The following is a 24467-nucleotide window of genomic DNA, read 5'->3' on the forward strand; positions in this document are numbered from 1 at the left end:
AAAGGACGCCAATCTGAATTGTGTGTTCAGGGATTCAGTAGTTCCTGTCCTGTCCACTCCTAGGGGGGGTAGAAGGGCCCCTCAGAAAGATATACTCATAAGTAGGGAGCAAGGGGTGAAGGGTCCCAGTTCCCTATTTGTGATTAAAAACAAAAACACAGTCGGCAGTGTTTTGTTGGTCAATTACACTGCAGACAGCCCATTTAAGTCTTCTGAGATCACCAAACGTTTTTATGTTTCTTTTTTTTTAATCCTCACCGGAGGACATGCTTAGAGAGAAGGCGGGGTGGGGATGGGGGATGGGAGAAGAAACATCAACATGAGAAATATTGATCTTTTGCCTTCCTTAGGTGCCCCGAAGGGGGTTCGAACCTGCAGCCCAGGCATGTGCCCTGCTCCTGCACAGGACAACGCCCAAGAGACTTCTCATGGACTGAGAGGTCCCGGTCGGATTCTTGGTCGGGGCAGATGCCCTGGATGCAGGCTCCAACCCCAGTGGGGGACATGCAGGAGGCGGCTGATTGATATTTCTCTTCCACATCATTGTTTCTACCTCTCTCTCTCAAAAAATCAGTAAAAACATTTTTAAAAAGTAAGTGCACACTTAAAAAAAGGCAGAAACAGTAATTATTAGATCAAGTATTAGTATGTATTTATGCACAATAAAAACAGATTTACAAGTTAAACTGGAAATTTAAACATAAGTAGTTTAACAGCTTTTGTTTATTATATTAAATAACCAAAACACCTTTATTCCCCAAATTGGTAAATAATAAATAATGTAATTTACAATATGGTACAAAAAGTAATCAGGAAGGACAGGCATTCTGCTTTATACATACACTGTATATGTATATTTATTATCTATTAAACAAATTCACATCTCAAACAAGCCGAAAACCTTAGATGATATGGCTTAACAATTATTAAAAGAAACAGCAGTAAATTCTGCTGCCCAGACCAGAAGCTCTGGAGCCAGTTATCCTGTTACAGAATGAAGGGTACAGGTTGCTGTAGTGCTTCCAAGACTGAACTTACTCAATGTGACTTACAAATTACTGTGGGATTAGGAGAGCTTTGATAGTCAGCTGTGATTTCTTTCTTTTTTTCCCCGCCTTAAGACAAAGTGCCCTATTTCCTTCCAAACACTTCTGATAAGTCTCAAAGTCTTAAAAAACAAACAAAAACAAACAAAAACCCACAGCAGCTGGTGTTCTCCTCATCCACTCATTTCCAGTGTTTTTATCCATAACTTTTCTCTGCACAGGTTTGGATTTGATGGTATAATCTAGGTAAAAATGCTATTACACTGAAAAGGAGATCCATCAGGAGTGACACAGAATGAAAAAGAATGGGACTTTGAGGCTGAGAACCCAGAGATGTAGAGGAAAGCAAGTAGATCAACTGATAAAATGTTATCAATTACCCCCACTCCCAGAGCAAGTGCTCTACACCTAGAAGATACAGAGAAATAAAAAGATGTCATCACAAACCGCATGTGAAATCATAAACTTTGATCTGCCTCTGCATTTTCTAAAGAAGGGAATGCTCATCACTGGATAGTCACAATAAGAATCAAGGCGACAACACCAACTCCCCTGAGACCAGAAACAGTCTCACTCTTTACAAAAGAGGAATCAGCAAAAAGATGCCAGACAACATTAGAGTGACCATGGAAATGTGCCTCTGAGACACTGATCTGTTCCTAATTAACAGGCTCAAATGCACAAGGAATCCACAGGAGCATACTGAGACTATTACGACTTCCATTGGAAAGGCAGAGGAAGATGCAAGAGGAAGGAGGCTTGGGTCTTTTGAAAATTCCAGCCTTTAACAGTTCCTAAAAGCATCTGGTTGGTAGAGAAGCAGCATAATTCTCTGGAATCCTGTGAGCTTTATTACAGGTGAGAAGAGTCAATCTACCCCTTCCCTAGCCCACTTCCCCACTGAATGACACTGGTCAGTCAGCTACCCTCAAGTGGAATCTATGCCAGAGACCCAGGTAGGAGGTGCTGCTAAATAGCCTACAAAAACTGATCCAAATCTCCAGTTTTTCTCTTTTTAGATGTCACTGGGTAACAGGTGCCAACCTACCAACTAGATTGCCTCGGGGTGTCCCCTGATGAACAAGCAGCTCAGAGGCCCTATCATCTCTGGCAGGAGTGTGAGGAACCTAGTCATGGCCTAAACTTCGCCTGGTCTCTCAACCTACTGCAGACCTAACAAAGTCAGGTGCAGAGTGGGGCAGGGTAATCTTGTTCGGCTCAATAAGGTACTAATTTCAGGAAGCTGATATTACTGATCACAAATCTCAAGTAATTAAAAAATGCTCTGGTTCAAACAATGTTGTCTGTATCTCTTAATAAAGTGATACCATGTCCCTTTCTTTCATATCTCCAGAGCTTTGGGACTTCCTAAGACTCTAGATGGCTTTTTTTTAAAGTGATGCTTGCCCAGAAACCAGATCTGAAAAGAGAAAGCCACATTAGAGACAAAAGCTCTGAGAAACAACTGAGATGAAGGAAAGAAGCTATTGCCTAGAAGCCAACTGTCCTGTTTCCTCCATGGCTCAGAGCGAAAGACCCTGTCTGCAGCCTAAAGTGGCTGCAAACAGCTGGTGAGACGATGGGATCAAGAGAGTCCACTCTTCTTGCACACACAAAAGACCTTTTCTCTCCTCTTCACATGGGCTTACCTCTCATTGTAGAGAAGCCTATGTAGAGGGCCGGGACTGGCCTCAAGGGCTGCTCCTCTGCTGCCAGTCAGGGGAAGAGGAAAGGTGAGCAACAGAGACAAGTCAGTTCAGGTGGATGATCCTGGCTGACGAGGGAGGGTGAAACAGGTGGGATGGTGGCGCAGCTACTACCAGCCCAGCACATGAGCATTGGCTCCTAGCCACATCTAATGTGACTAAATGGTAAATCATGTGTTGAGTCTTCCAAGGCTGAGCAGGCACAGAAGCCTTGTTAGCTTCGTTCTGGGGAAGAAGAGGATGCTGGACCACTTGCAGTGGTGACAAGTGGTCACTCAAGGAGGCTTATGGAGCACAACACAGTGATGTAGTTAGTGCTCTAACTGCACCAGGACATCTGACCCTTGTCTGCATTCCCTGAACAGGAAGGAGCGAAAGAAGAGACCACTGGGCAAAAGCAGATACAAGGGATTAAACCTACAAATCCCAGTGTGCTCTGCTCTTAGGCCAACAAAAGAGGAGACTGAAGAAGAGAAATATCCCTGCAAAGTCCATTTGTCTCATATGCTAAATAGGGACACATAAGAAGGTCAAAGACTCATCAGGAAAGTCTTAACTGTAGTCAAACAAGTGCTTAGGGATATCCCAATAGAGAGAAGTAACATTGTAGGTCACCTAGAAGAAACTTGTAGATGGATGCAGGAAGGAAACCAACTGTTTTACCTCCTCATTGTCTAATTCTTAAAACACAAGAAAAACATTCTCTTATCAGCTGAGCAGGATATTTTCTAAAAGTTCATACAACCTGCAGAAGACATGATTCTTTCCCCTTTCTTTTCAGAAAACACATCTGGATAGGGAAGCACTAGGGAAGGTTCAATATTTCTGGGGTGATGTCCTAGGACCCTTCAGCTGCCTTGTGATCAGTGTCCCATGAACTGTCTGCTGTCTCAGGGTACAGATACCACTAGGCAAAGCCCAGGCCAGGCCCAGCTATCCCTTGCACTTCCCTCACCCCCCCATCATCACTCTGCAGAGAAGCAACCAAAGTGTGGTTTCCCTGCAGAGAGCAAGGAGATTACAATCCCCCAGGATGCAATGTGTATGCCAGGGCACACACCCACTCCTTTCTTTCAGAAAGAAAACTCACTGGACTGTCCAATACAACAACCAAGGCAGGAGCACAGGTGGAAATGTGGTCCTTACACAGACTCAAATATGAGATCCCACGACTGGTGAAGAACTGCTTCAAAGACCACAGTGATTTCTGACACTGACCCTTCCAGAACTGGTCCTCATCTCCTGGGCCACTACTGCCCTCTGCCTGTTGGGATACGGCTTCCAGCATATTGTGTACTCGGGTGCAGCGGTGTCTCTATTCTGACCATCTTCTGGAGGTTCTGGGCTTGATTTGTGTTTTCTCTAGTCTGAAGAGGGCTACACCTACCACAGTTGCGGACTGGACCACTAGCCCCGTAAGCCCTCCTCTGAAGCCTCCAGGATGCCCCCACCACAAGGTACGTTGTACGTTCACTGGGATAGGTCACTGACGGGGGGGCCACCTCCACTGCTATCAAACAGAACTTCTCGGCGGCTGGGCTCAGTGATGGATAGCTCCTGGGCCAAGTCGTTGAACCGAGATATATAATCAACGCTGTTTTCATTCATCATGCACACCAGCTGGGAATCCACGACCTGTGGGCAGAGGACATAAGGCAAGACTACATCAGCTAGTAGTGGCCTGCCATCTAGACTGGAGGAAACTGGTCACCAATGGGACTTACAGCAGAAGGCGAATGAACCTGGGGTCTCTACATTGAAAACGGGCATTTCCCATTGACCTGCTGTGTAATGGTGGCCCAGCACTCTGGGAAGAATCTCATAATCATCCATCATTTTGAATTCTCACCCTTTTGACAAGTAGGTAGGAGAGCCTACTATGAGACTGGCACATCTGGTTATCGGGATCAGAGTGGTACAGGGGACTTGTCAGGGAAAAACAGTCAAGCAAACAGGCAAATGGCACACAGTGTAACGCAGAGAGTGTGGGGTGGCCTACAGGAGATATAAGTGGAGAAACGGGAGTGTGCCATGGGGGTGGGGAACACATTCACATCAGAAGAAACAGCAAGTGCAAAGGCCCTGGGGTAGGAACAGGCTTCAGCTCTTCTAGAAACAAGAAAGCTGGTGGATGTGACGGTGAGTAAGGACAACAGTTGAATATGAGTAGAGAGACTCAAGTGTGTACAGTAGGGCCTTAGGTACTGGGATTTTATTCTGTGGACAAATACATGGAACATTCTCCCATACAGTCCTCAAGGTTTATTGTGTGCCTAATTGCTGGAGTGAAAGCCTCATTAGGACAGGGCCTCTGTTTTGTTCACTTAGTGCCTAGAACATCATTAATGAACTACATGATATAATGAAATAAGCAGCCTTGGAAAATTCTGAGTAAAGCCATGGCCTGAACTGAATTTTAAACCTCTTATTATGAGAAATATAAAACAAACTGAAATTTGTTTTCAAAAAGTAGAGCAAATAGCGACTATCTTTCCCCCACATATCCATCACCAGCTTCATCAATCTGTGGCCCACCTCTCCCACCCACTCATTGCTCCCATCACTTTTGTTTGAATCCCACCATCAGATCATTTCAGCCCCACGTTTCAGACTGCACGTCTACATGACAAAGACTACCTTAAACCACACTCATGTTTTTGAGGGAGTGAGAGGACAGAAACATTGATGTGAGAGAGAGACATCGATTGGCTGCCTCCCACACGACCCTGACTGGGGCCAGGGATCAAACCTGCAACCCATGTACATGCCTTTGGTTGGAATCGAACCCACGACCCTTGGTCCGCGGCCTGACACTCTTAACTGCTGAGCCAAACAAGCCAGGACCTTGGTCAGATCCTTTTGAAAAAACAACTGCTATTTCTGCAGGTAAGTATGTGCTACTAGTCATGGATTTAGTTTATAAATAGCACTTGTCTTTGTTCTGTGCTGCTCACCTCTGTGTGCAACAGGGCACGCAGAGATCTTGTTAGAAATGCAGGTCCTGCCCTGGCCGGTTTGGCTCAGCGGTTAGAGCGTCGGCCTGTGGTCCAGAGAAACCTGGGTCCGGTTCCCGCTAAAGGCACATACCTTGGTTGCAATTTGTCCCCGGTCCTGGCTGGTCGTGCAGGTGGCAGCTACTCGATGTGTCCCTTTCACATCGATGTTTCTCTCTCTCTTCCTCTCTCTCCCTTCCGCTCTATCTGAATAAAAAGTGGAAAAATGTCCTTGGGTGAGGATTAAAAAAAACAAACAAAAAAAAACAAATGCAGGTCCTGGTTCGCTGGGCCTGGGGTGGGCCCAAGAGTCGAACCTTCTAACAAGTCGAAGGTGTTTTGCAGTGGGTCTGTAGACCACCTTTGAACAGTGCAGTCCTGGCACGTTGTCTTGGGATGTTTGCACAGTGCCCACCTCCTCCATAGGAGCTAGGTGCTTATAAACAATGTCCACACAGAGACGGGAAAGGAAAGAGACCAGCCTCTTGTGGGACATTAGAGTCACAAGGTGTTCTCTAAATAAAAGTTCTGTGGCCACAGAAATGCTCATTGATGGGGGAGGGAATTTACTATATTACTGTTTAATTTGTATTTGGGTGAAATTTCCATTCATGTCAGGGGTTGGCTTAGAATCCTCCAAAGCCTTCCCACAAGTTCCTCAGCTCTTAAGACTCACATCAGGATACCCAGAACTGAGGAGGCCATGGGACACCACTGTGTGAGCCTTGTCTGATCCAGGGTTTCCTTCCAGAATCTAACCATGAAGCCCTTGAGAGACACCCATTAACATCTCAGCAGTCCAGGGAGTCAGGATGTGGGAAAGGATGCTCCAGCACTTGAACAACAGGACCAAGCCCATCCAAGTGGCATTCTAGATGTGGACTCTCTTCATTTTAAGCATATTATCCTCTATCCAAATTCTCTTCCAACACCTGTTACTTCGTATATTGCTTTATGGTTAAATGTATCTGTTTCTACTCCTTTAATAAGTACACATCCTTGTAAGCCTCTCTTGTTCAGAACCCATTCTCCCACTTGGGGGACAGCGACAAGTAACAACACAGGGAGGTGCTGCTTGATGGTCCCCCCTGTCAGACGTCAGCAGTAATGACATAGCCACCTACAGCTCTGTACTCCTCTACCAATGGCATCAGCACCACACAGAGGCAGCATTGCCTGAGGTCAAGTGGCTGGTGGAGGACACAGCGGAATCCAATCCCTACTCCTTGCTTTAACAACTTGATGAAAATTTCTTAATTACGAAACAGGTCTGCTGGAGGGATGTGACCACCTCTGGAATGGGGGCTGACGGTCACATTTAGGCATAAGGTTGTGTACTTACCTCGGCCACATCGGCCAGGGACCGAGACACAAATGAGTCTCTCGAGTTTCCATCTAGTAGGCTGGGGCCCAGCAGGGAGGTGCCACTGTGGGTCCCCACTGGAGTCGGCAGCATCTTCCGGCCCTTCTCTGAGGAGATGAAGCTCGCTGCCAAGAGAAGGAGGGACAAGCCCTGAGATGACTTGGTCAGCCCTAGGCCAAGGGAAGGGTTCTGAGGGCTGGAGGTGGCCTCACCAGGCCTGGGCAGGCATCCACCTGCACGCCGGCACACAGTGCTGAGTGTGGAGCTATAGACAACCTGGCTTTTCCCAAGTGGGGAGCTTTGGAGGAGCCTCAGAAGCATGTGTAAGTCCTCCTCATATTTCCAAAGGCCCTCAGTGCTCCACTGTCCAGTCACCACTCCCACCTCCATGTAAAGTGGTTTCCAGTTTTTCACGATTTGTGTTTGACTTTGCAGAGGTCTGTGTGGTTCTATGGGACTCTTATAACAGGAAACACTTAGCGGGTGCTGGCTCCCTGCATCACCCAGACCAGAGCTCAAATTCTAGGCCATCAGGTGTGGCACCCACCCACACAAGGTGCTGACTCTGCTCAACATGTGTACAGCACAACCATCTCTGGGGCTCAGTCCAATGGCCATGTGTATGTACTGGCTGCTCTCAAAGTGCACGAATCCCAGATGTGTCTCAGGAGCCCCTCCTACATAAGACAATGAGGCCAGTGTGTCTTTCCCTAACATCTCCTTCCCATCACACGAACGCCTGGTGCCCAGTGAGGATGAACACATCCCATGAATGTGCCAAACCATGGTCAAAATGCCACAAGAGAGCAGGACTGTCCACATCAAACACTTTACTGAGAACAGAAGAGGGAAGCAAAGAGCACGAAGAGCCCATTCTTTCTATCCTGCCATTGGCAGCGAGAGCAGAAGGCCCTAGTAGGGAAGGGGCCGGGAATGGACTGCAGAAGGGAACAGGGAACTGTGTGGAGAGATGGACATGGGCCACGTCTCAACTGGGCTGTGGGTCACAAGGGTGTCATGTTGCCAAAGCTCAGTGAACTGCACAATGGAGATCTGGATATTCCCTATATGTAAGTGGTACAGGAAAAATGAACCCTGGAAAACAAGCAAACAGTCCTAATGGGAGTTCTGCCAGATGTCACAGAGAATCCAGACTCTAGTACCCCCACCAAGTTCACCATGTGGAGCCCTGCTCGTCCCCTGTTGGTTTGGGACGGACACCCGGGCACCCTCCACAGACACTCACCAAACAAGCTGCTGAGGGATGAGTCCGTGGGGTCGCTGGGGCACCACTGGGGGTCATGGGTGGGGGAGGCAATCCAGTCTGGCTGGGGGCTGCTGGATGGGGAGGGAAGACTCTTGGAACTGTCACTGCCATTTAGTTTTGCTGGAGAAAGAGGGACTCCTTCACCTGTCAACCAAAATCCTGGGTCAGAGACGTCACATGGAGTGAATAGCACTCTGCTTCCCCAACCTGCCACTAAGGCAACAAGTCAACACAGCTGTGTGCCACTAAACTCTGGAGACTCAGGACCATGCTGGGATCCCCAAAGATGATGAACACCACTGGCCTGTGGCCCTCTGCGGCAGGGACACAAGCGCATCACAGGGAATGACAATGGCCACAGCTATCACTGATGGAGCCAAGAGCTTCACCTAAATCCCCTCACAGGGGCTTACAATAGCCCTGTGAAACGCACACTATTCCCAGTTCATAAATGAGCTGGTGACCTGCCCACGCCATGCATTGCCAGGCTGTGAACTCAGCTCAATCTGAATCCATGGCCTGAATCATACCAGCAAGCACCAGCCATACCACTATCAGAACACCAGTCTGACCCCCTCCTGGAACCTGCAAAACCCAAAAGTATCCACCCAGATTCATGACCAACGAGGACAACGCCCCATCTAACTCTGTTGTCTCAAAGCCTGGAGCAGTCCCACCAGATCATGAAGAGCTGCAGGTCCTATCCACACCTCATCCACCTGTGGTGTCCCTACCTCTTCTGGGCAAGGCCAAGTAGGTGGCAGGTGGTTCACATGCAAAAGTGAGAGTGGAATGGGAACATACCCAGCAGGTTTGGCAAATGCTCACATGGGAGGTCAAGGGCAAGTCCGGATCCCCTGACCTAATGGGGAACTAATTCCAAGAAGGATATGCAGGGACAGCGTGTTCCTTACCGTACTGGCCAGAGCTGATGGCAATCTCAATGATGGAGTCGCTGATCTGAGTGGCAGGTTCTCCCTGCGATAGTACGTCCTCAGGCGGGCCAGGCAGGGAGATGTCCAGTAGAGCAGAGACGTTAGGCGGAGAGAGCCGAGTGCTAGAGCCCTCCGCCAAAGGCAGAGGTGTGGAAAGCCCATTGTGGTGAGGAGCCTTGGACAGCTCAGATAACGAGAGGACAGGTGAACCCTGGTGGAAGATGGGGATTGTTCAGACACAACGATCAACCAATCCCTAATAAGGAACAAAAAAATCAGCCTCAGACCTACAAGGTGATAACCAAGAGATGGGCAAGTTAACAGAGAGGTAATAACCCTAGCAGGCACTTCTTCCTTTCCAGTAAGAAACACATGGGGGATTAACTTCTTCAGAAACCACTCTAGGGATGTGGAGTTGGAAGGCCAGGCCAGGGTGGCCTTGGACAGGGTGCCCTGGACATCTGGACCTGTTTCCCCTACCGGCAAGTCAGCTAGTAATACCCAGGCAGAAGGTGAATGCCAAGAAGTGCTATCAGCCAACCTCCTTTCTTTAGCCCAAGAAACTATGATCTTCCAGAACTGTGTCTGAATCAGCCAGGCTTACAAAAGTGAAGAAGCCTGAGATAGGAGATGTGTGTTCCTTCTAGCTAGGTGATGGGAGGACAACGCCATTCAATGGCCATGTGTCCTTATCACATCCTGGCAGTCCACAGCAGGGGGTTAGGTCTGCTGGAAGAACCATGAGGATGGGAAATCAGCACTGGAGGGGGGTCCTGGGGCAGCTATTTTGCTCAGCAGCCAGTAGCACACTCTACCTGGAAACTGTCTGTCACTGGCTCCTGCTCAGGCCTTGAGGGTATGGGGATGAATGGATCACTTGCACCCTACAAGAAAAGAACACCATGAATGCCAATGAGCCCCTACACACATGCCAGAACTCTGCCCAAAGGCTATTAGCTCCTGAGGAAAGAGCCACTCCACTCCCCGGCTTCCTAACAGTCAGCAGCAGAGGAGCCCACCACAGTCTAGGTTGGAAATCTCTTTCTGTGAGGACAAGCACGCTCACAGCTTCCAGAGGGTGGACCATCAAGTCACTGCATTTAAGACTGTCAATTCAAAACTTTGTAGTCCTCAGGCAGGGCTGAGCCATGAAACCAGAGAAAGCACAGCGCCGAGGGAATCAAAGAGCAGTGCCAGTCAGGGGTCACTAGGCCCACTGTTGGCCAACTTGGTTAAAGTTCCTTCTCAGATCAAGCTGATATCTGAGAAGTCTGCTGACGTACAGATCGTGCTTGTCTCAGTTTTGAATTCTCCAGGGTCACCCAGCAAATCTTGTCCCTTCTCTGTCTCCTTCTGTGGTTCTCCCCCTGAACTACGCAGTGCTCACTCATGCCCCAGCCTCCCTGGTTCAGTGACTCTCCCCCGGTCTGTCAGGTCCATGCCCTCCTGAGGGAGAATTGGAGTCCAGCATAACATCAGCTCCATTATCTTGGCTCTCATCCCTCTGGAGAATGACCAACCCAACCTGAAAGCTAGTGGTAACTTGGAGAAGCCCTCTAAACACTCACCCCCACAGTGGGGATGGGGTCTCCATTCTGGTGGGTGCCAGTGGAGTCCTGACTCGAGAGGGTAGCTGTTGCCTCATCTGAAGGCAGTGGAGAGATGCCAGACAGACCCTCAGCATCCAAGACAGGAAGGGGGCTTCCAGGGATGATCCCGGCACTTGTAGCTGCTAAGTCGACAGCACCTGGCAACAGAAAAGACATTTCCTATGCGAGCTCTACTGATATACCAAAACATGCTCCACAGCGCTCGCAGGAACAGCCTCTCCCTAATTTCAATGCAAGGGCGATCGCTTTCTTGTTCTCTCTGGAAGATAATGAGACAGCATGGCTTGGGGAAGAAGAAAAAAGAAACACCACTCACAACCCTCACATGGTGTTTGTAACCATTCCAATCACAGAAACTTACTGGCCAGGTGGCCCGTGGCCTGGGGCGGAAGAACCTTGGGCATGATCGGCCTAGACAGAGCCGCTTTGGTGAGGGAGGACTGGATGGGCCGGAACGAGCCTCTCCCTGTGAGGATAAAAACAGAAGCAGCCGCATCAAGCCCACTTGCCCCCAGTGCCCTCTGCATGGTGAGGGCTACTGGGGGTTTGCTTCACAGCCGGTCAGGACCACAGAAGCTGAGCAAAGATGGAAACTACTGAACAGCCCAAATAAGTGCTATCTTAGGGAAGTCAGAGGTCAAACAGGCCCCTGACCAGGAGAAAGCACTGGCATCTGTGATGGGAGCACCTCTGTGCCCTTTGGGAGCTGCTGAAAGGGTGGTGCCAGCACTGTCATTCCCTAGGGTGGCCCTTTAAGGGTGCTGCATACCCGAGCTAAGCTACAAGTGCCTATAAAATAGTCAGAGCATCAAATCTTGGACTAAGATTCTGCCTCTGCAATTAGGCTTTTTCCTACTAGGCTTTCTGCAGATGAAAAGGAGGCATGAGAAATAGCAATCAACAGCTGCCTGAGTCCAGCAGTAAGTAAATCTGAAATGTGAAAATCAAGACTGATTTATTTTTTTCTTTTCTTTCTTTTTTTATCCTCACCTGAGGATATTTTTCCATTTTTTGTACAGATAGAGTGGGAGGGAGAGAGAGGAAGGGAGAGAGAGAAAGAAACATCGACGTGAAGGGACACATCGAGTGGCTGCCACCCACACGACCAACCAGGGCCGGGGACAAACTGCAACCGAAGTACGTGCCCTTAGTGGGAACCGAACCTGGGTCTCTCCAGACCGCAGGCCGACACTTTAACCGCTGAGCCAAACTGGCCAGGGCTTCTTTTCTTTATTGATTGTAGAGAGAGAGGAAGGGAGAGGGAGAGAAAGATAGAAATATAGATGAGAGAGAACACTGATTGGCCGCCTCCTGAATGCCCCCCACTGAGGAATGGGCCCACAACCTGGGCATGTGCCTTGATCGGGGATCAAACAGTAACCTTTTGGTGCATGGGTTGATGCTCAACCACTGAGCAACACTGGCCGGACAAATCAAGACTGATTTTTTTTTATCCTTACCCAAGGACACTTTCCATTTTTTTGTTCAGATAGAGTGAGAGGGAGAGAGAAGAAGAGAGAGAGAGAGAGAGAGAGTGAGAGAGAGAGAGAGAGAAACATCAACGTGAAAAGGACACATTGAGTGGCTGCCCCCCACATGACCAACCAGGGCCGGGGACAAACTGCAACCGAGGCTCGCGCCCCTAGCAGGAACCCAAACTGGGTCTCTCCGGACCGCAGACTGATGCTCTAACCGCTGAGCCAAACCGGCCAGGGCTCAAGACTGCTTTAAAAGCTAAATCACAGATGACGTATTTCACTAAGCAATTCTGATGAATTAAGAAAATTTACTTTGCTCTGGCCGGTTTGTCTCAGTGGTTAGAGCATCAGCCTGCAGAACAAAGAGTTGCAGGTTCAATTCCAGTTAAGGGCAAGTACTGCCGTTGCGGTTTGATCCCTGGCCCTGGTTAGGGTCATGCAGGAAGCAACCAATCAATGCATCTCTCTCGCATCTATGTTTCTCTCTCCCTCCCTCCCTCCCTCTTTGAAAAATATCCTGGCAGGTAAAGATTAAAAAAAGAAAGAAATAAATTTATTTCAAAGAGCCAGGGCCCCGACTGACCTTAGAGACCTATGAAGGCCTGAGTGGTACACCCCAAGATCACATCTATTCCCTAAAATGCCTGACAAAAAACAACACAAATAACAAAACAGAACACACACACACAAAACAAAACACCTCACAAGAAATTTCAGAGGGGGACCGAACAAAGCAAAGCATCCCTAACGGGGCCACCTGAGCCACGGGGTCTGGCACAGGGGCAGTTTCTGATGACAGAATGGACAAAGGAATGCTGGAAATGTCGTTCCAAGAGCCAAGAAAGCAAATGCCTGTCATTCCCGAAGAGGAGGCCACATGCAAGTTAAGGAGTAAAAAGCCAACCCCAGGAGACCCAGAGCTTACCAGTTATGGAGGAATTTGACATGATAGAGAAGGAGCACACGTTGTGGGACTGGTTTTCGGAAGGTCTAGGAAGCAGGGTTCTCTGTGGAGGGAAAATTGTTAACAGTCAGGTGATAAAAATACTCAAACACCAGAAATGACTCAGGAAACCAGGGAAGAACTGTACAGGGATATTCCAGATAATAGTGAGCTGAGTGTAACCAGATGGTTTTGGTTCTAGAACTAATGACACAAGGGAGCCTGGAACAGCCTGAGGGTGGTTACGTCCTATGGACCAATCAAACTCTGAACGTTGGGTCCTCTCTGAAAAAAACCCAAGGGATCAAACCTTCCCCCAGCAGGAAAACTGGAAGAATGTCAGAACCGTCCACTGTTAATCCAGAACAGTTTTCTGGATTTGGATGGAATACAACTAACTAGACATATATGTTTATAACCACTCGATGTGGACTGTTAATAAGGAGAGCCATGTATTCTGGGCCTCCTCAAATTCGGGGTGAAGAAAATAAAGTTGCTGCCTGTAACACAGATGGGCTGAGGAACTGAGACCCTCCACCCCATCCAAGAGTCTGGGTGCCCATCTCTCCCCTATTTGCCCAGGGCTCCTGTGTGTGAATAAATAAGTTCTAATGTGAAGAACACCATCTAAATAAAGTATATTAGCCCCGGGGGGTGGCTCAGTTGGTTAGAGCATCATTCCCATATGCCAAGATTGCAGGTTCAATCTGGTCAGGGCACATACAGGAGACTACCAATCAAAGTACAACAAGAAACTGATGTTTCTTTTTCTTTCTCTCCCCCCACCCCCACCCCTCTCAAAATCAGTAAAAAAAAAAAAAAATTGTTTTAATAAGTTATATTAACTGCTGAAACTGTTACTCATTGAAGTAAAACATTAACAGAACATATCTGTCAACCCAAGTGTCCCAAGGACTTCTGGCTCTGGGGGCACAGCTGCGTCTCTACTGATGCACAAAGGACATCTATCTCCGTGCGCCTCAGAGGCGCCCCAAAGGGCTGGCAAAGAATAGAGGAGGTGTTACGGGGCTGCAACCCCAACAAGACCAGCAGATCGCTCGGCTGCTGCAAGGAGGCGGGGTGACCTGGTAACAAGGTGAGGAGCTGCAGATGTGCCAGCCCTGCTCCAAATGCACTTTCTGAGAGGACTAAAACATGTTCTCTGTTCCAGCTACTCATCTCCACCTTGGTGATGTGAAAGCAGCTGTGGACAGTAGGGAAATAAATGACTAGCTATGTGCCAATTAAATTTTTTATAGAAACAATAAATGGAAAAGACCATATATTGTGTGTGATTCCATTTATATGAGTGCCCAGAACAGGCAAATCCACAGAGACTGAAAGTGGCTTTGTGGCTGCCAGGAACTGGTGGAAGGGGGCAATGCAGGTGATGGGTGCAGGGTTTCTGTTTGGAGTGATAAAAATGTTCTGATAATTGACAGTGGTGATGGCTGCACAACCCTGTGAATATACTAAAAACCATCAAACTGTATACTTTAAATGAGTGGACGTAGTACATGAATTATATATCAATAAAGCTGTTAAAATACTTCATCAAATATACTAAAACCAAATACATTAACACTAAATTACAGTTGGCCCTAAAACACAGGTTTGAACTGTGCAGGTCCACTTATAAATGTTTTTGTTTTTGTTTTTTCAATAAATACCTGTACTGTTTTCAATTTGTGGTTGGGAGTCCACGGATGTAGAGGGATGACTATATGCATTGTCTAAATCATTTTATATAGAGGACTTAAGTATCTGTAGATTTTGGTGCCTGTTGGGCATTAGAATCAATCCCCTATGAATGCTGAGGGACAACTTAAGTTTTCGAGGAGTCAAAAGTTATACATGAATTTCTGACTGTACAGGAGGTTAGCATCCTTAACCCCTGCATTCTTCAAGAGTCCTTTGTAGTCTGCACACACACATACACACATACACACAAACACAAAAGCATTTAGGGTTTTAAATACATCTTCCTTCCTAAGACCCATTGTATATCTCTCATTTCTAAATAAATTAAATTCAAAAGATTTCTAAGGGTCTAACAAAAGGAGAACTATGCATTAAACCCCAAACAATGCATATTCATAACTTTCTAAGCCCATTGTCATTTCAGAATTCCAGTTTCACCTTTTATCTTTTTACCTCCATATAAGACTGCCCCTTTTCTCACACGCGTCTCATTCCTGCCTCTCCCCTCTGGCCTGCCTGTCACCTATAGGTCCCCCAGTGTTTATCATCATGAGCTGTGGAGAGGTCTGGACTCTGGCCAATCCATACACCTTGCCAACTGCTTTCACTGACTACATATTTATAAAGGGATATTCTGAATGTCCTCAAATATACCCCAATGTTGAACATTTTTGGACTTGAATCCCCAGAACTTTGTCTTTTTTTGCAAGTGGTTTTCATGTTGTGCAAATCTTTATTTTCAGGTACAGTTAGAGTTACTGTTATTACTTTATTTACCCTATTCTAAAGAAGAAAGAAAGGGGCAGGGATTCCCCATTTCAGGTGAACACCCAAGACATGAGAGAAAACCAGTGTGTCTAGCAGCTTGGCCAGTGGGAGGCCAGCCACGCAAACCTGACCAGGGTTCCTGACCTGGACTACCAGCGGCTTCCGTAGGTGCCGGTTCTGCAGCTTCCGGGGCTTTGGCAAGAAGAAATCCGACTGCATCTGTGAGGAAAACAGTGCCCGATCCCTGAGAGTGTTTTCACAGCAAACATGGGTCAGCTCGCAAGCAGAGGGGCACAGTCCCTGCACTTACGCTGATGGAGTTCAAGTGCTGAAGGAAAGTCAATTCTGTTTCTTTATTGGGAGAGAAGAGTTTCCCGTGTCGGCTGTTGGGTGGCAAAGTTGTTGGGACAGCAAAAAGGCCACCATCTGAGTCACTGCTTCCTGTACTAGAGGAACCAGCCACCAAGAGGGGTCTTGGAGGATTTCTCAAACCTGAAAGAGGACAAGGGGAGTGAATACACCTATACTCACCCAGCAACATCTCGTGTGAATGGAGTTCTACTGGGAAGAAAATTAGGAAGAATTCTTGTCAACCTGTTCAGTTTCCCGGAAAGGAATTTCCTTTTTCTTAGTCCCATAAAATATGCTTTTCTATCTTTTTCCCTGAAATTCTAGTTTCTACCCTGAACAGATCATAGCTCTTCCTGAAATAATGAAGGTACTATATCATTTTGTTTGATCCTCAGTGGGATAGGCAGCTGTGCCTTCATTTCTCAGAGCTAGAAGAACCTACCAGAACATCTAGTGTAGAAAAGACATCAGCAAACTCTCTTTAAAGGGCCAGATAATAAATGTAGGTTATTGCCTCTGCTAAACCCAGCTCTGCAACTGCAGTACAAAAGCAGCTATAGACAACATGTGCATGCACCAGTGAGCACAGCCATGTGCCAATAAAACTTTATTTACAAGTAGACTGTGGGCCATAGTTTGCTGATGCCTGGTCTAAATCCCTGATTGTACAAAAAACAGACCCAGAGACAAAGAGATAGAAAATATTTATTCAGGAACCACTATTTTGGGACTCTGCTAGCTGTTTTCGTTATCGTAGATGCTGATGCAAAGCACCCTTGATTCATGGTAGAATGGGTCTCCTTCCCTTATTCTTTACTTGCAAATCTGTGAGGTTACACTGATATGGCATCCACAGACCAGGTCTTCTAAGCACTTGTGTGGATTCTAGCACTGCAAGTGCACTGGTCTAGAAGCATCTTCAATCCAGAAAGAGGGCAGGTATTAAAAAGTACACGAGCCCTGGCCAGTTTGGCTCAGCGGTTGGAGCATCAGCCTGTGGACCAGAGAGTCCCGGGTTCGGTTCCGCTAGGGGCACATACCAAAAAAAAAAAAGTACACAGAATCACAGAATTACAAAATTTTAAAAACAGTGCGAGCCCTGGCTGGTTTGCCTCAACAGCTGGAGCATCGGCCTGCAGACCAGAGCCTTGGGTTCACTTCTGGTCTCAGGCATGTACCTTGGTTGTGGTTCAGCCCCGGGCCTTGGTCAGGGTCATGCAGGAGGCAGCCAATCGATGTCTCTCTCTCTCACATCGATGTTTCTCTCTCTTCCTCCCCCTCCCACTCTGTCTGAAAATAAATGGAAAAATATCCTTGGGTGAGGATTTGGAATAAAACAACAGAACATGAAAAGACTACCCACTCTACCAGCTGGCCTTACCATCGAGTACCTTGCCTATACCTGTGAGAATAACTGATTCAGTGTGCTGCTGCCTTCTCATGAGCTATAGCAAGGAAATGGGATAAAAGGTGAGGAAACAAAAATAAGAACTGCAGGAGGTAGAGAACCTGACCGCAGCAGCCCAGTTTCCTTGAAGGCCTCTATGAAATGCTCTCAAGGAAATGGAATCTTCAAGCAATTAACAGGCAGGCTATTTGCAACACAGTAAGTTGGAGAAAACATAATGCTAGGAACATTCTCTGAACAGAAAATAACTCTAGGGCAGTGACTTTCAACCAGTGTGCGGCAAGAATTTTTAAAATGTGCAATACCTGACTATTTAGTCAGTCACTGACTTCTTTTCCCTTAGACTGTCAATAAAAAATGACAATAGCCAATACAACAATAGCTGTCCAATGTGAATAAATCAAAATTACACCTACTTTTATTTTTTTGGTCAGATCTGAAAAAAATATATATTTTTGATGTGCAGCAGAATTTTAGTAATTAGTTTGCATGCCATGAGATGAAAAAGATCGAAAATCGCTGCCCTGGAGAAGCATTAACACACCAGGACAGAAGTTACTGCAGGTTTGGGGGCACCCATCTAGATCAGAGTAAGAACAGAGGCAGGACTGCCTCGTCTCTTGCATGACGCACACCATTGCAGAGACCCTGGCCAGTGCAGATGTTCAAGATGTCCCAGGCGGCCCAGGTTCTGCAGCAAGAAAGTCTGCCTACAGAAACAATAACAACACTCTTCACGCCTAGTGTAGAGGCCTTCTGGGGCAAAGGACACAGAGAATGTACCAGCTCTCAGCCCCTGCTCTCCCTGCAGCCCCAGCCATCCCCACCTCATCAGCTCAGAGGAAGAGTTGTAGGACTTTGCTGGGTGAGAGGAAGGAGGGCTCATGCACGTCCTGCAGACTTATGCCAGGATCACACAGGGCAGGGCCACAGAATGCACGCACATTCCTTTTTCTACCTTTTAATTTTTTTTTATCCTCACCTGAGGACACTTTTCCATTTTTTTGTGGAGAGGGGGAGGGGGAGGGGAGACAGGAGAGGGAGACATCGATGTGAAAGGGACACATCGAGTGGCTGCCACCCGTACGACCCATCCAGGGCCAGGGACAAACTGCAACCAAGGTAAGCGCCCTTAGTGGGAACGGAACCCAGGTCTCCCTGGATGGCAGGCTGATGCTCTAACCACTGAACCAAACAGGCCAGGGCCCTTTTTCTACCTTTAAAATTTGTGATTCTAGCCATGATAATTAAAGTTTTACTATAAAAAACTAGCAAAAAAAACCTGATGTCTCAGGGAAACAGGTCAGGTTGACCATGGTTTTATGTACCCAGTAACCCAAATAAGAACCCAGAATTAAAATGTCTCCCAGATACACAACTGGGGCAAAGGCACACAGTGGACTGGCAGGTCAGACTCTCTTCTGTTATACTGCTGGGAAGTTCCTGAACTTAGGTTTCTTTAATATTTTAGGTGCAAAGAAAAATAGTCTCTAGAATATTCAGAAAGAACCAACCCTTCTTAGACTTTAAGCCACCAACTCAGCATGACCCCACTAAGCATAATCCACCAAAAGTAAACACACTGGCAAGGGCTACCCCATGTTTCCCACTGGCTCCTGCACCCTAGGGCTCAAAACCCGGTGGTGACAGGCCCACACTCACCCTCCCTGCCTTGCTGGACCGTGGCTGACTGAGTGGGGCCAGGCCTTAGGCATCCCTGTGCCTTCAGCCCTGACACAGACCCACACCCAGTGGTGTGCCCAGGATGGGTAAAAGTGGCTGCCAAGCCTCACCTGAGGAGGGGCAAGGTGTGGAGCTGGGAGAAAAAGTCTTGTTGTTGCGAAGGGCAGACTGGTTTCGAGGGCAGCGGGGGCTCCGAGAGCTAATGTTCATCACCTTCCCAGGGGGGGTGGTTGACTGCTCCTCCTGGGCCGGTCTCACTGAAGCCATGGAGCTGGTGTTCGATTCTGGAGCCTAGGAGAGAAATGGGCAGACACAACAACCAAACTCAGCCTGTGAACAATGATTCTGGAATGAGTACCCAGAAACAGGAGGCATGAGAACTCCGTAAATTTAGAGGGACAGCAAAGGCTAGGAGACCACACTTCCATGATGGCAAAGGTCAGCATCCCTGAGTCACTCAGCAGCGCCAGCATTCAAAATCACCAGTCAGGTAGGCACTCAGGGGAACCAAGGCTTTCCCGCCTGAAACCTCTGTCCTTACTGCCCACAGACAGGTGGCATAGACAGGCAAACCATCAGGGAGTGATGGAAGGGAATGAGGAAGGGAGAGAGGGACACATGGATGAAAGCAGTGGGCACCCCCACCTGCCCAGGAAGGGCTCAAGCTGTCAGAAGACGCTGAATTGAAAGCGACAGTAACTTGCCTTTTAAAAAAGCAAGCCTAAGATGACTGCAGTGGTCTCTTCTGATGGTGAGTCAGAAGGACATACAGATTTAACTTCTAGAATTAAACACAATCACAGCTGAGGAGCTTCCTGCTTAGTCAAAGCCCAAACCCCAGGGTTTCATAGGCTACTGTTTGAGGCCACTGCCTCTACTCTTGGGTCCTCGACAGAGACCCTTCCATCTAGTTCTGTTCTCACCCTGGTGACTTTGCCAACCCTGCCCTTCTCCTCATTCTCCCCGGTATCCACACCCAAGGCCCACCTAGGAGAAACTTCCAATGAATTACAGAACCCATTGTCCATGCTTTCAGCACAGCCTCACCTCCTCTGCTTGCTCAGGGCCCCACGCCTCCTCCTGTATTTCCCATGGCCCTTCAGCCCCCAGCCCTCATCCACCTTCTTTCCATGGGACTATCATCACCACCTCTCCATCCCTCCTTGCTTAGTTTATTCAATCTCACTCACTATTCAATTGCCCAACTGGTGCCCAGCCAGCCTCTTGTCAAGCATCCTGACCCCAGGGAACACTTGTCAGTGATTCATACAAACTTCAGCAGGAGGGAGACCACAAGGTCAGGCTGTCTACCTCTAATTCAAGGTCCCCTGGTCAGCAGTTCTCACACCTGAGCAGCATCAGTATCACCTGGTATAGGATGTCAAAATGGTCTAGAGAGCCCCAAGAAGCTGCATCTCTTAACAAGTTCCCAGGTGATGATGGGACCTTCTTTGGGAACTGTGGCTCTGAGCACCCTACTTTGCATTCTCTGCAATAATATTTCCAACCTACCCCACTCTCCTCTTCAGATGAGGCCAAGTCCACTACCTCAGCCTCGTTGCCTCCAACCTTCTCAGGAGCTGGTCTAGCTTAGCCTCCTTCTCTAGCGTAGTGGGCATACTTATGTGCACCCCATCTCCTTTCGTGACCCTTCCAAAAGACAAACTTGAAAACATTTTAAGCTCATCATTTCTGTGCAGTCACCCTAGTATTGCCCATGCCTGCCCAAAGATCACCTCCACTCTGTGAAATCCAAAGGCCATTGCTCATCATCAGGCCTTGCCTTATGAGCTTCTATAGTGTCCAGCCAGTTCCCAGTCACCCTTGCGAGAGCCATCTCTCTCAGGAGGCACCGATTCACTTCACCACTACTCTACTGAGAGCCTCTCTGTGCAAGCACTGCGCAGGGGCGCAACTGAGAAAACGAGAGGAACTTGGTGAGAGTCACACCGAAAACCAAGGCAGAACAGCGAAGTCACAGACCGAGTGTCTGCCAAGGCAAAGTGGAAGGTGTGGTGTGCGTTCCCAGGCAGCCCTTCCCCTTGGTTCTGAATGTGAATCAGCACTGAGTGGTGCCCAGTGAGCCTGCAGTTCAGCCTGTTCCCCAAAAGCCACAGCATTCCGCTCCCTCAACTGTTCCTCCTGAAACCTATGAGCCTTCAGGCTTCTAAATAGCACGTACACACCGCTATTTCAGGAATATCCCGCCACAGGACTCTGCTCCCGTGTCCAGGAGAGCCTCTGAGCCTTTCCCGTCAGCAAAAGTCTCTGCTCCATTTGCAGCTCCAGGTGGGGCTGGGGGAGGGGGGGGGTGTCACAAGCCTACCTGGCATGACCTCCCCCTCCCCTGGACCATCATGGCCACTCCCTGGGCTCAGGGACCACCACATACCTTGGACCCACCTGAGGAGCCCCAGACCATTTCAACTAGCCATCTCCTGGACAGCTATCTACAAAGGTCTGCCTGCAGAGGATTCCTGGGTGCAGACCCACACAAATAAGCTCCATACAGTGCAGCTCGAACCCTAGCATCCCATTTGTCCCCTCCCAGCTCCACTATCTCCCTCCATCAAGGCTGTGCCACCACTGTCCTCCCAGGATGGCCATTCTAAAATGCAAACTCAGCCCAGCTGGTGTGACTCAGTGGATTGAACATCGCACCATGGACTGAGCGGTCCTGGTTTGATTCCCAGTCAGGGCACATGCCCAGGTTTCGGGCTCAATCCCCAGTAGGGGGGGTGCAGGAGGCAGCTGATCCATGTTTCTATCTCACATCGATGTTTCTCTCTCTCTAAAAAATCAATAAAAACGTATTTTAAAAATAAATAAAAGTAAAGTGCAAACTCAACCTTGTCATTCTTATGCAGAAGCCTACAGCACTCCTGACACTTAGAGAAAGCCCAATCTGGCTCAGCTCTAGGCCAAGCCTGCCACCTCACCTCTGCACACTAACCCCTTAGCTGGCATGCACAAGCCTCAGCAGAATCACTAGAGCCAAGCAAGCCCCAATAGGCATGGCCTGTTGGTCGCTATCTTCTTTGGAGCCCTGTGTGAGCCTGGAAGGACAGGGCCCTCTCCTGGCAGGGGAGCCAAAGCCCCAACCAGTGCTCTGCATGGTCCCACTCAATAGAACAAAACATGGCCTGTGAGAATCTCTGCCTCCCTGGTCACTGGGGTCCCTGCCCCTTGTCCTTCTCTGAGGAGCCTGCAGAACTCCCAGCTGCCTGCCCTGCTGGACTCTCACTCACCAGCCTGGGGTTGACCTCAGTGGAGATGAGCTTCAGGAGGCAGCCGAGGAGGCGCTGCTTGTGGAATGCGGCAGGCGGGGAACCACTTGGGGTCTGGCCCTCAGGGCCCAGCACAGCCAGCCAGTCGTACTCCAGCTGCAGCTTGCTCGGCTTTCCCATCATGAGGTAGACTTCGGCCAGTGTCAGGCTCTCGGAGGTCTGCAGGTTCCAGCCCTCTTCTCGGAGCTGCTGGGCCAGGCGGCTGGCAGGGATGTCTTTCAGAGGCTTGGCAGAAGGCTGTCCCTGAGGTGGTGGGAGGTCCGAGGGGCTCGCCTTCTCCTGGGGTTCCTCTGCAGGAGCATCTGCCAAGTCTTTAGTGCAAACATCTGGCTGGAGCCCTGGGCTGGGCTGAGGCTCCAGGCCAGGTAGGCTGCGGATGGGGGATGGTGCCCTGGCCTGGGCAAGGTTGGCCACCTCTGCGCTGCTGGGAGTGCGAGTCTCTGGGGAGACACACGCTGAAGGACGAGAGTCTGCACAGTGGCACGGCTCAGGGATGATGAGGTCCTGGCAGGACTTCATGTAGCGGGGGAAGGGGTCCAGGAGAGAGAGATCATCCTCCAGCTCCGGGAGCTGGCCACAGGCACATGTCGTGGCCCCAGGCTCTTGGGCTGGGCCATCCCCGCCCTCTACAGGAGCTGCTACAGAGATCTTTTCAAGATGTACCCCAGCGTCCTGGAGCCCAGAGGGAAGCCTGTCGGGAGCACTTGGGCTGCTGAGGCTTGGGGCAGCCCCCTCGCCAAGGACACTTTCTGGGGAACTCTCTCCGGAGCTCTGAGAAGCATCTGTGGAGGGAGGAGGCCGCCCCCCACCCTTGCCTTCGGTGCCGCTCCTCGGGCACTTCACCTGGCCCCTGGCTGTACCCTGCCCACTCTGGATGCCCAGGATCTGAGCTGGAGGGAGCGTGTGGGCATCCTTGGAACTCTGTTTGCACCGGCCACCCTCCTGCCAATGCACTGTGCAGAAGGCCTTAGAGTGTACCACACGGGCCACTCCCGGAAGCGGGGTCAGCGTACAGTTCTCCCCTGGGAATAGGTGCAACACCCCTTTCTCCTGTGTCGGCTCCACAAACGAGTCCTGCAGCTGCCGCTCCGACAGCGTCTTTCGCTGAGTGCACAGTCAAGGAACCACCTGCAGCAGCACCCGCCCCCGGGCATTACAAGGCCTCAGGAAAGCATGACTCAGACATTTCCTCCTTTATAAACTTCACTCCCAACACACGCTGTCCTGGCTGGGGACTGGGCAGGGCTGGGAGCTGGCTAAGGAGGAGAAGAAATCTGGAGCCATCCTTAGTTATTTTGATCAACCTGCTCAGAGGAATGCTTGGGCCACACCCCACAGGCCAAATGGTGGTACTTACCACATGAAGGGCTGCTGTGACAGAATTCTAGCACTACAAGGTCAGAAAGGAGATCACACAAACAACCCACAGGCCAAGGGGCTACGGGTTTTAGTTCTGGTTCTAAGTCATCTTACGGCATAGCTGCTATGCCACATGGGAGCCCCAATGCAATCCCAGAGTGAGAGGGAAGACAGCCACCATCCTGAGGCAGATGCTGTGGAATTTGGTGGTGGTGAAGGGGTTTGCTTTAGTAGGAAAAAGATACAATTCGTACTTCATGGAGCTCCCATTTCTGCTTCAAGAATTCGATGAGGCTGGAGACCTTCCGATGGAGCTCCACAATCATCCTATTGAAAACAACAGATGGGAAAAGGAGGGTTGTTACCATGGAGATGAAACTTTCTGAACAGCCCCAGAGGCAGCTGGCAGCAAGACAATGCCATAAAAAGTAAAGGCTTCTAGGAAGGGCACCATGAAGGGGCCAGAGCCACGATATCTAAGCAGGGCCACTGACTCCATTTTTTAAAAATTACCTTTTAAATTGAGATAACTGGCAACTCTCATGAAACTCCAAGATAAAGAAGAGATC

General features: G+C 48.9%; 1 protein-coding gene across 1 annotated transcript in view; it reads right to left on the minus strand.

The window, feature by feature from the left end:
- Positions 1-808: 808 nt before the first annotated feature.
- CRAMP1 (cramped chromatin regulator homolog 1) overlaps positions 809-24467 on the minus strand; it is a 63041-nt gene continuing 39382 nt past the window's right edge. Inside the window, exons 9-21 of the mRNA XM_036280672.1 lie at positions 24144-24225; positions 22501-23643; positions 19363-19543; positions 16121-16302; positions 15955-16029; positions 13324-13405; positions 11282-11386; positions 10879-11057; positions 10126-10194; positions 9290-9521; positions 8355-8519; positions 7088-7233; positions 809-4387 (exon numbers count right to left, since the gene is read on the minus strand). Coding sequence (XP_036136565.1) covers positions 4223-4387; positions 7088-7233; positions 8355-8519; positions 9290-9521; positions 10126-10194; positions 10879-11057; positions 11282-11386; positions 13324-13405; positions 15955-16029; positions 16121-16302; positions 19363-19543; positions 22501-23643; positions 24144-24225 — 2806 coding nt within the window. The 3' untranslated portion in view covers positions 809-4222. The remainder of the gene's footprint in view (positions 4388-7087; positions 7234-8354; positions 8520-9289; positions 9522-10125; positions 10195-10878; positions 11058-11281; positions 11387-13323; positions 13406-15954; positions 16030-16120; positions 16303-19362; positions 19544-22500; positions 23644-24143; positions 24226-24467) is intronic.

This window comes from Molossus molossus, unplaced genomic scaffold (genome assembly GCF_014108415.1).
Source record: "Molossus molossus isolate mMolMol1 unplaced genomic scaffold, mMolMol1.p scaffold_m16_p_3, whole genome shotgun sequence".
Lineage (NCBI taxonomy): Eukaryota > Metazoa > Chordata > Mammalia > Chiroptera > Molossidae > Molossus > Molossus molossus.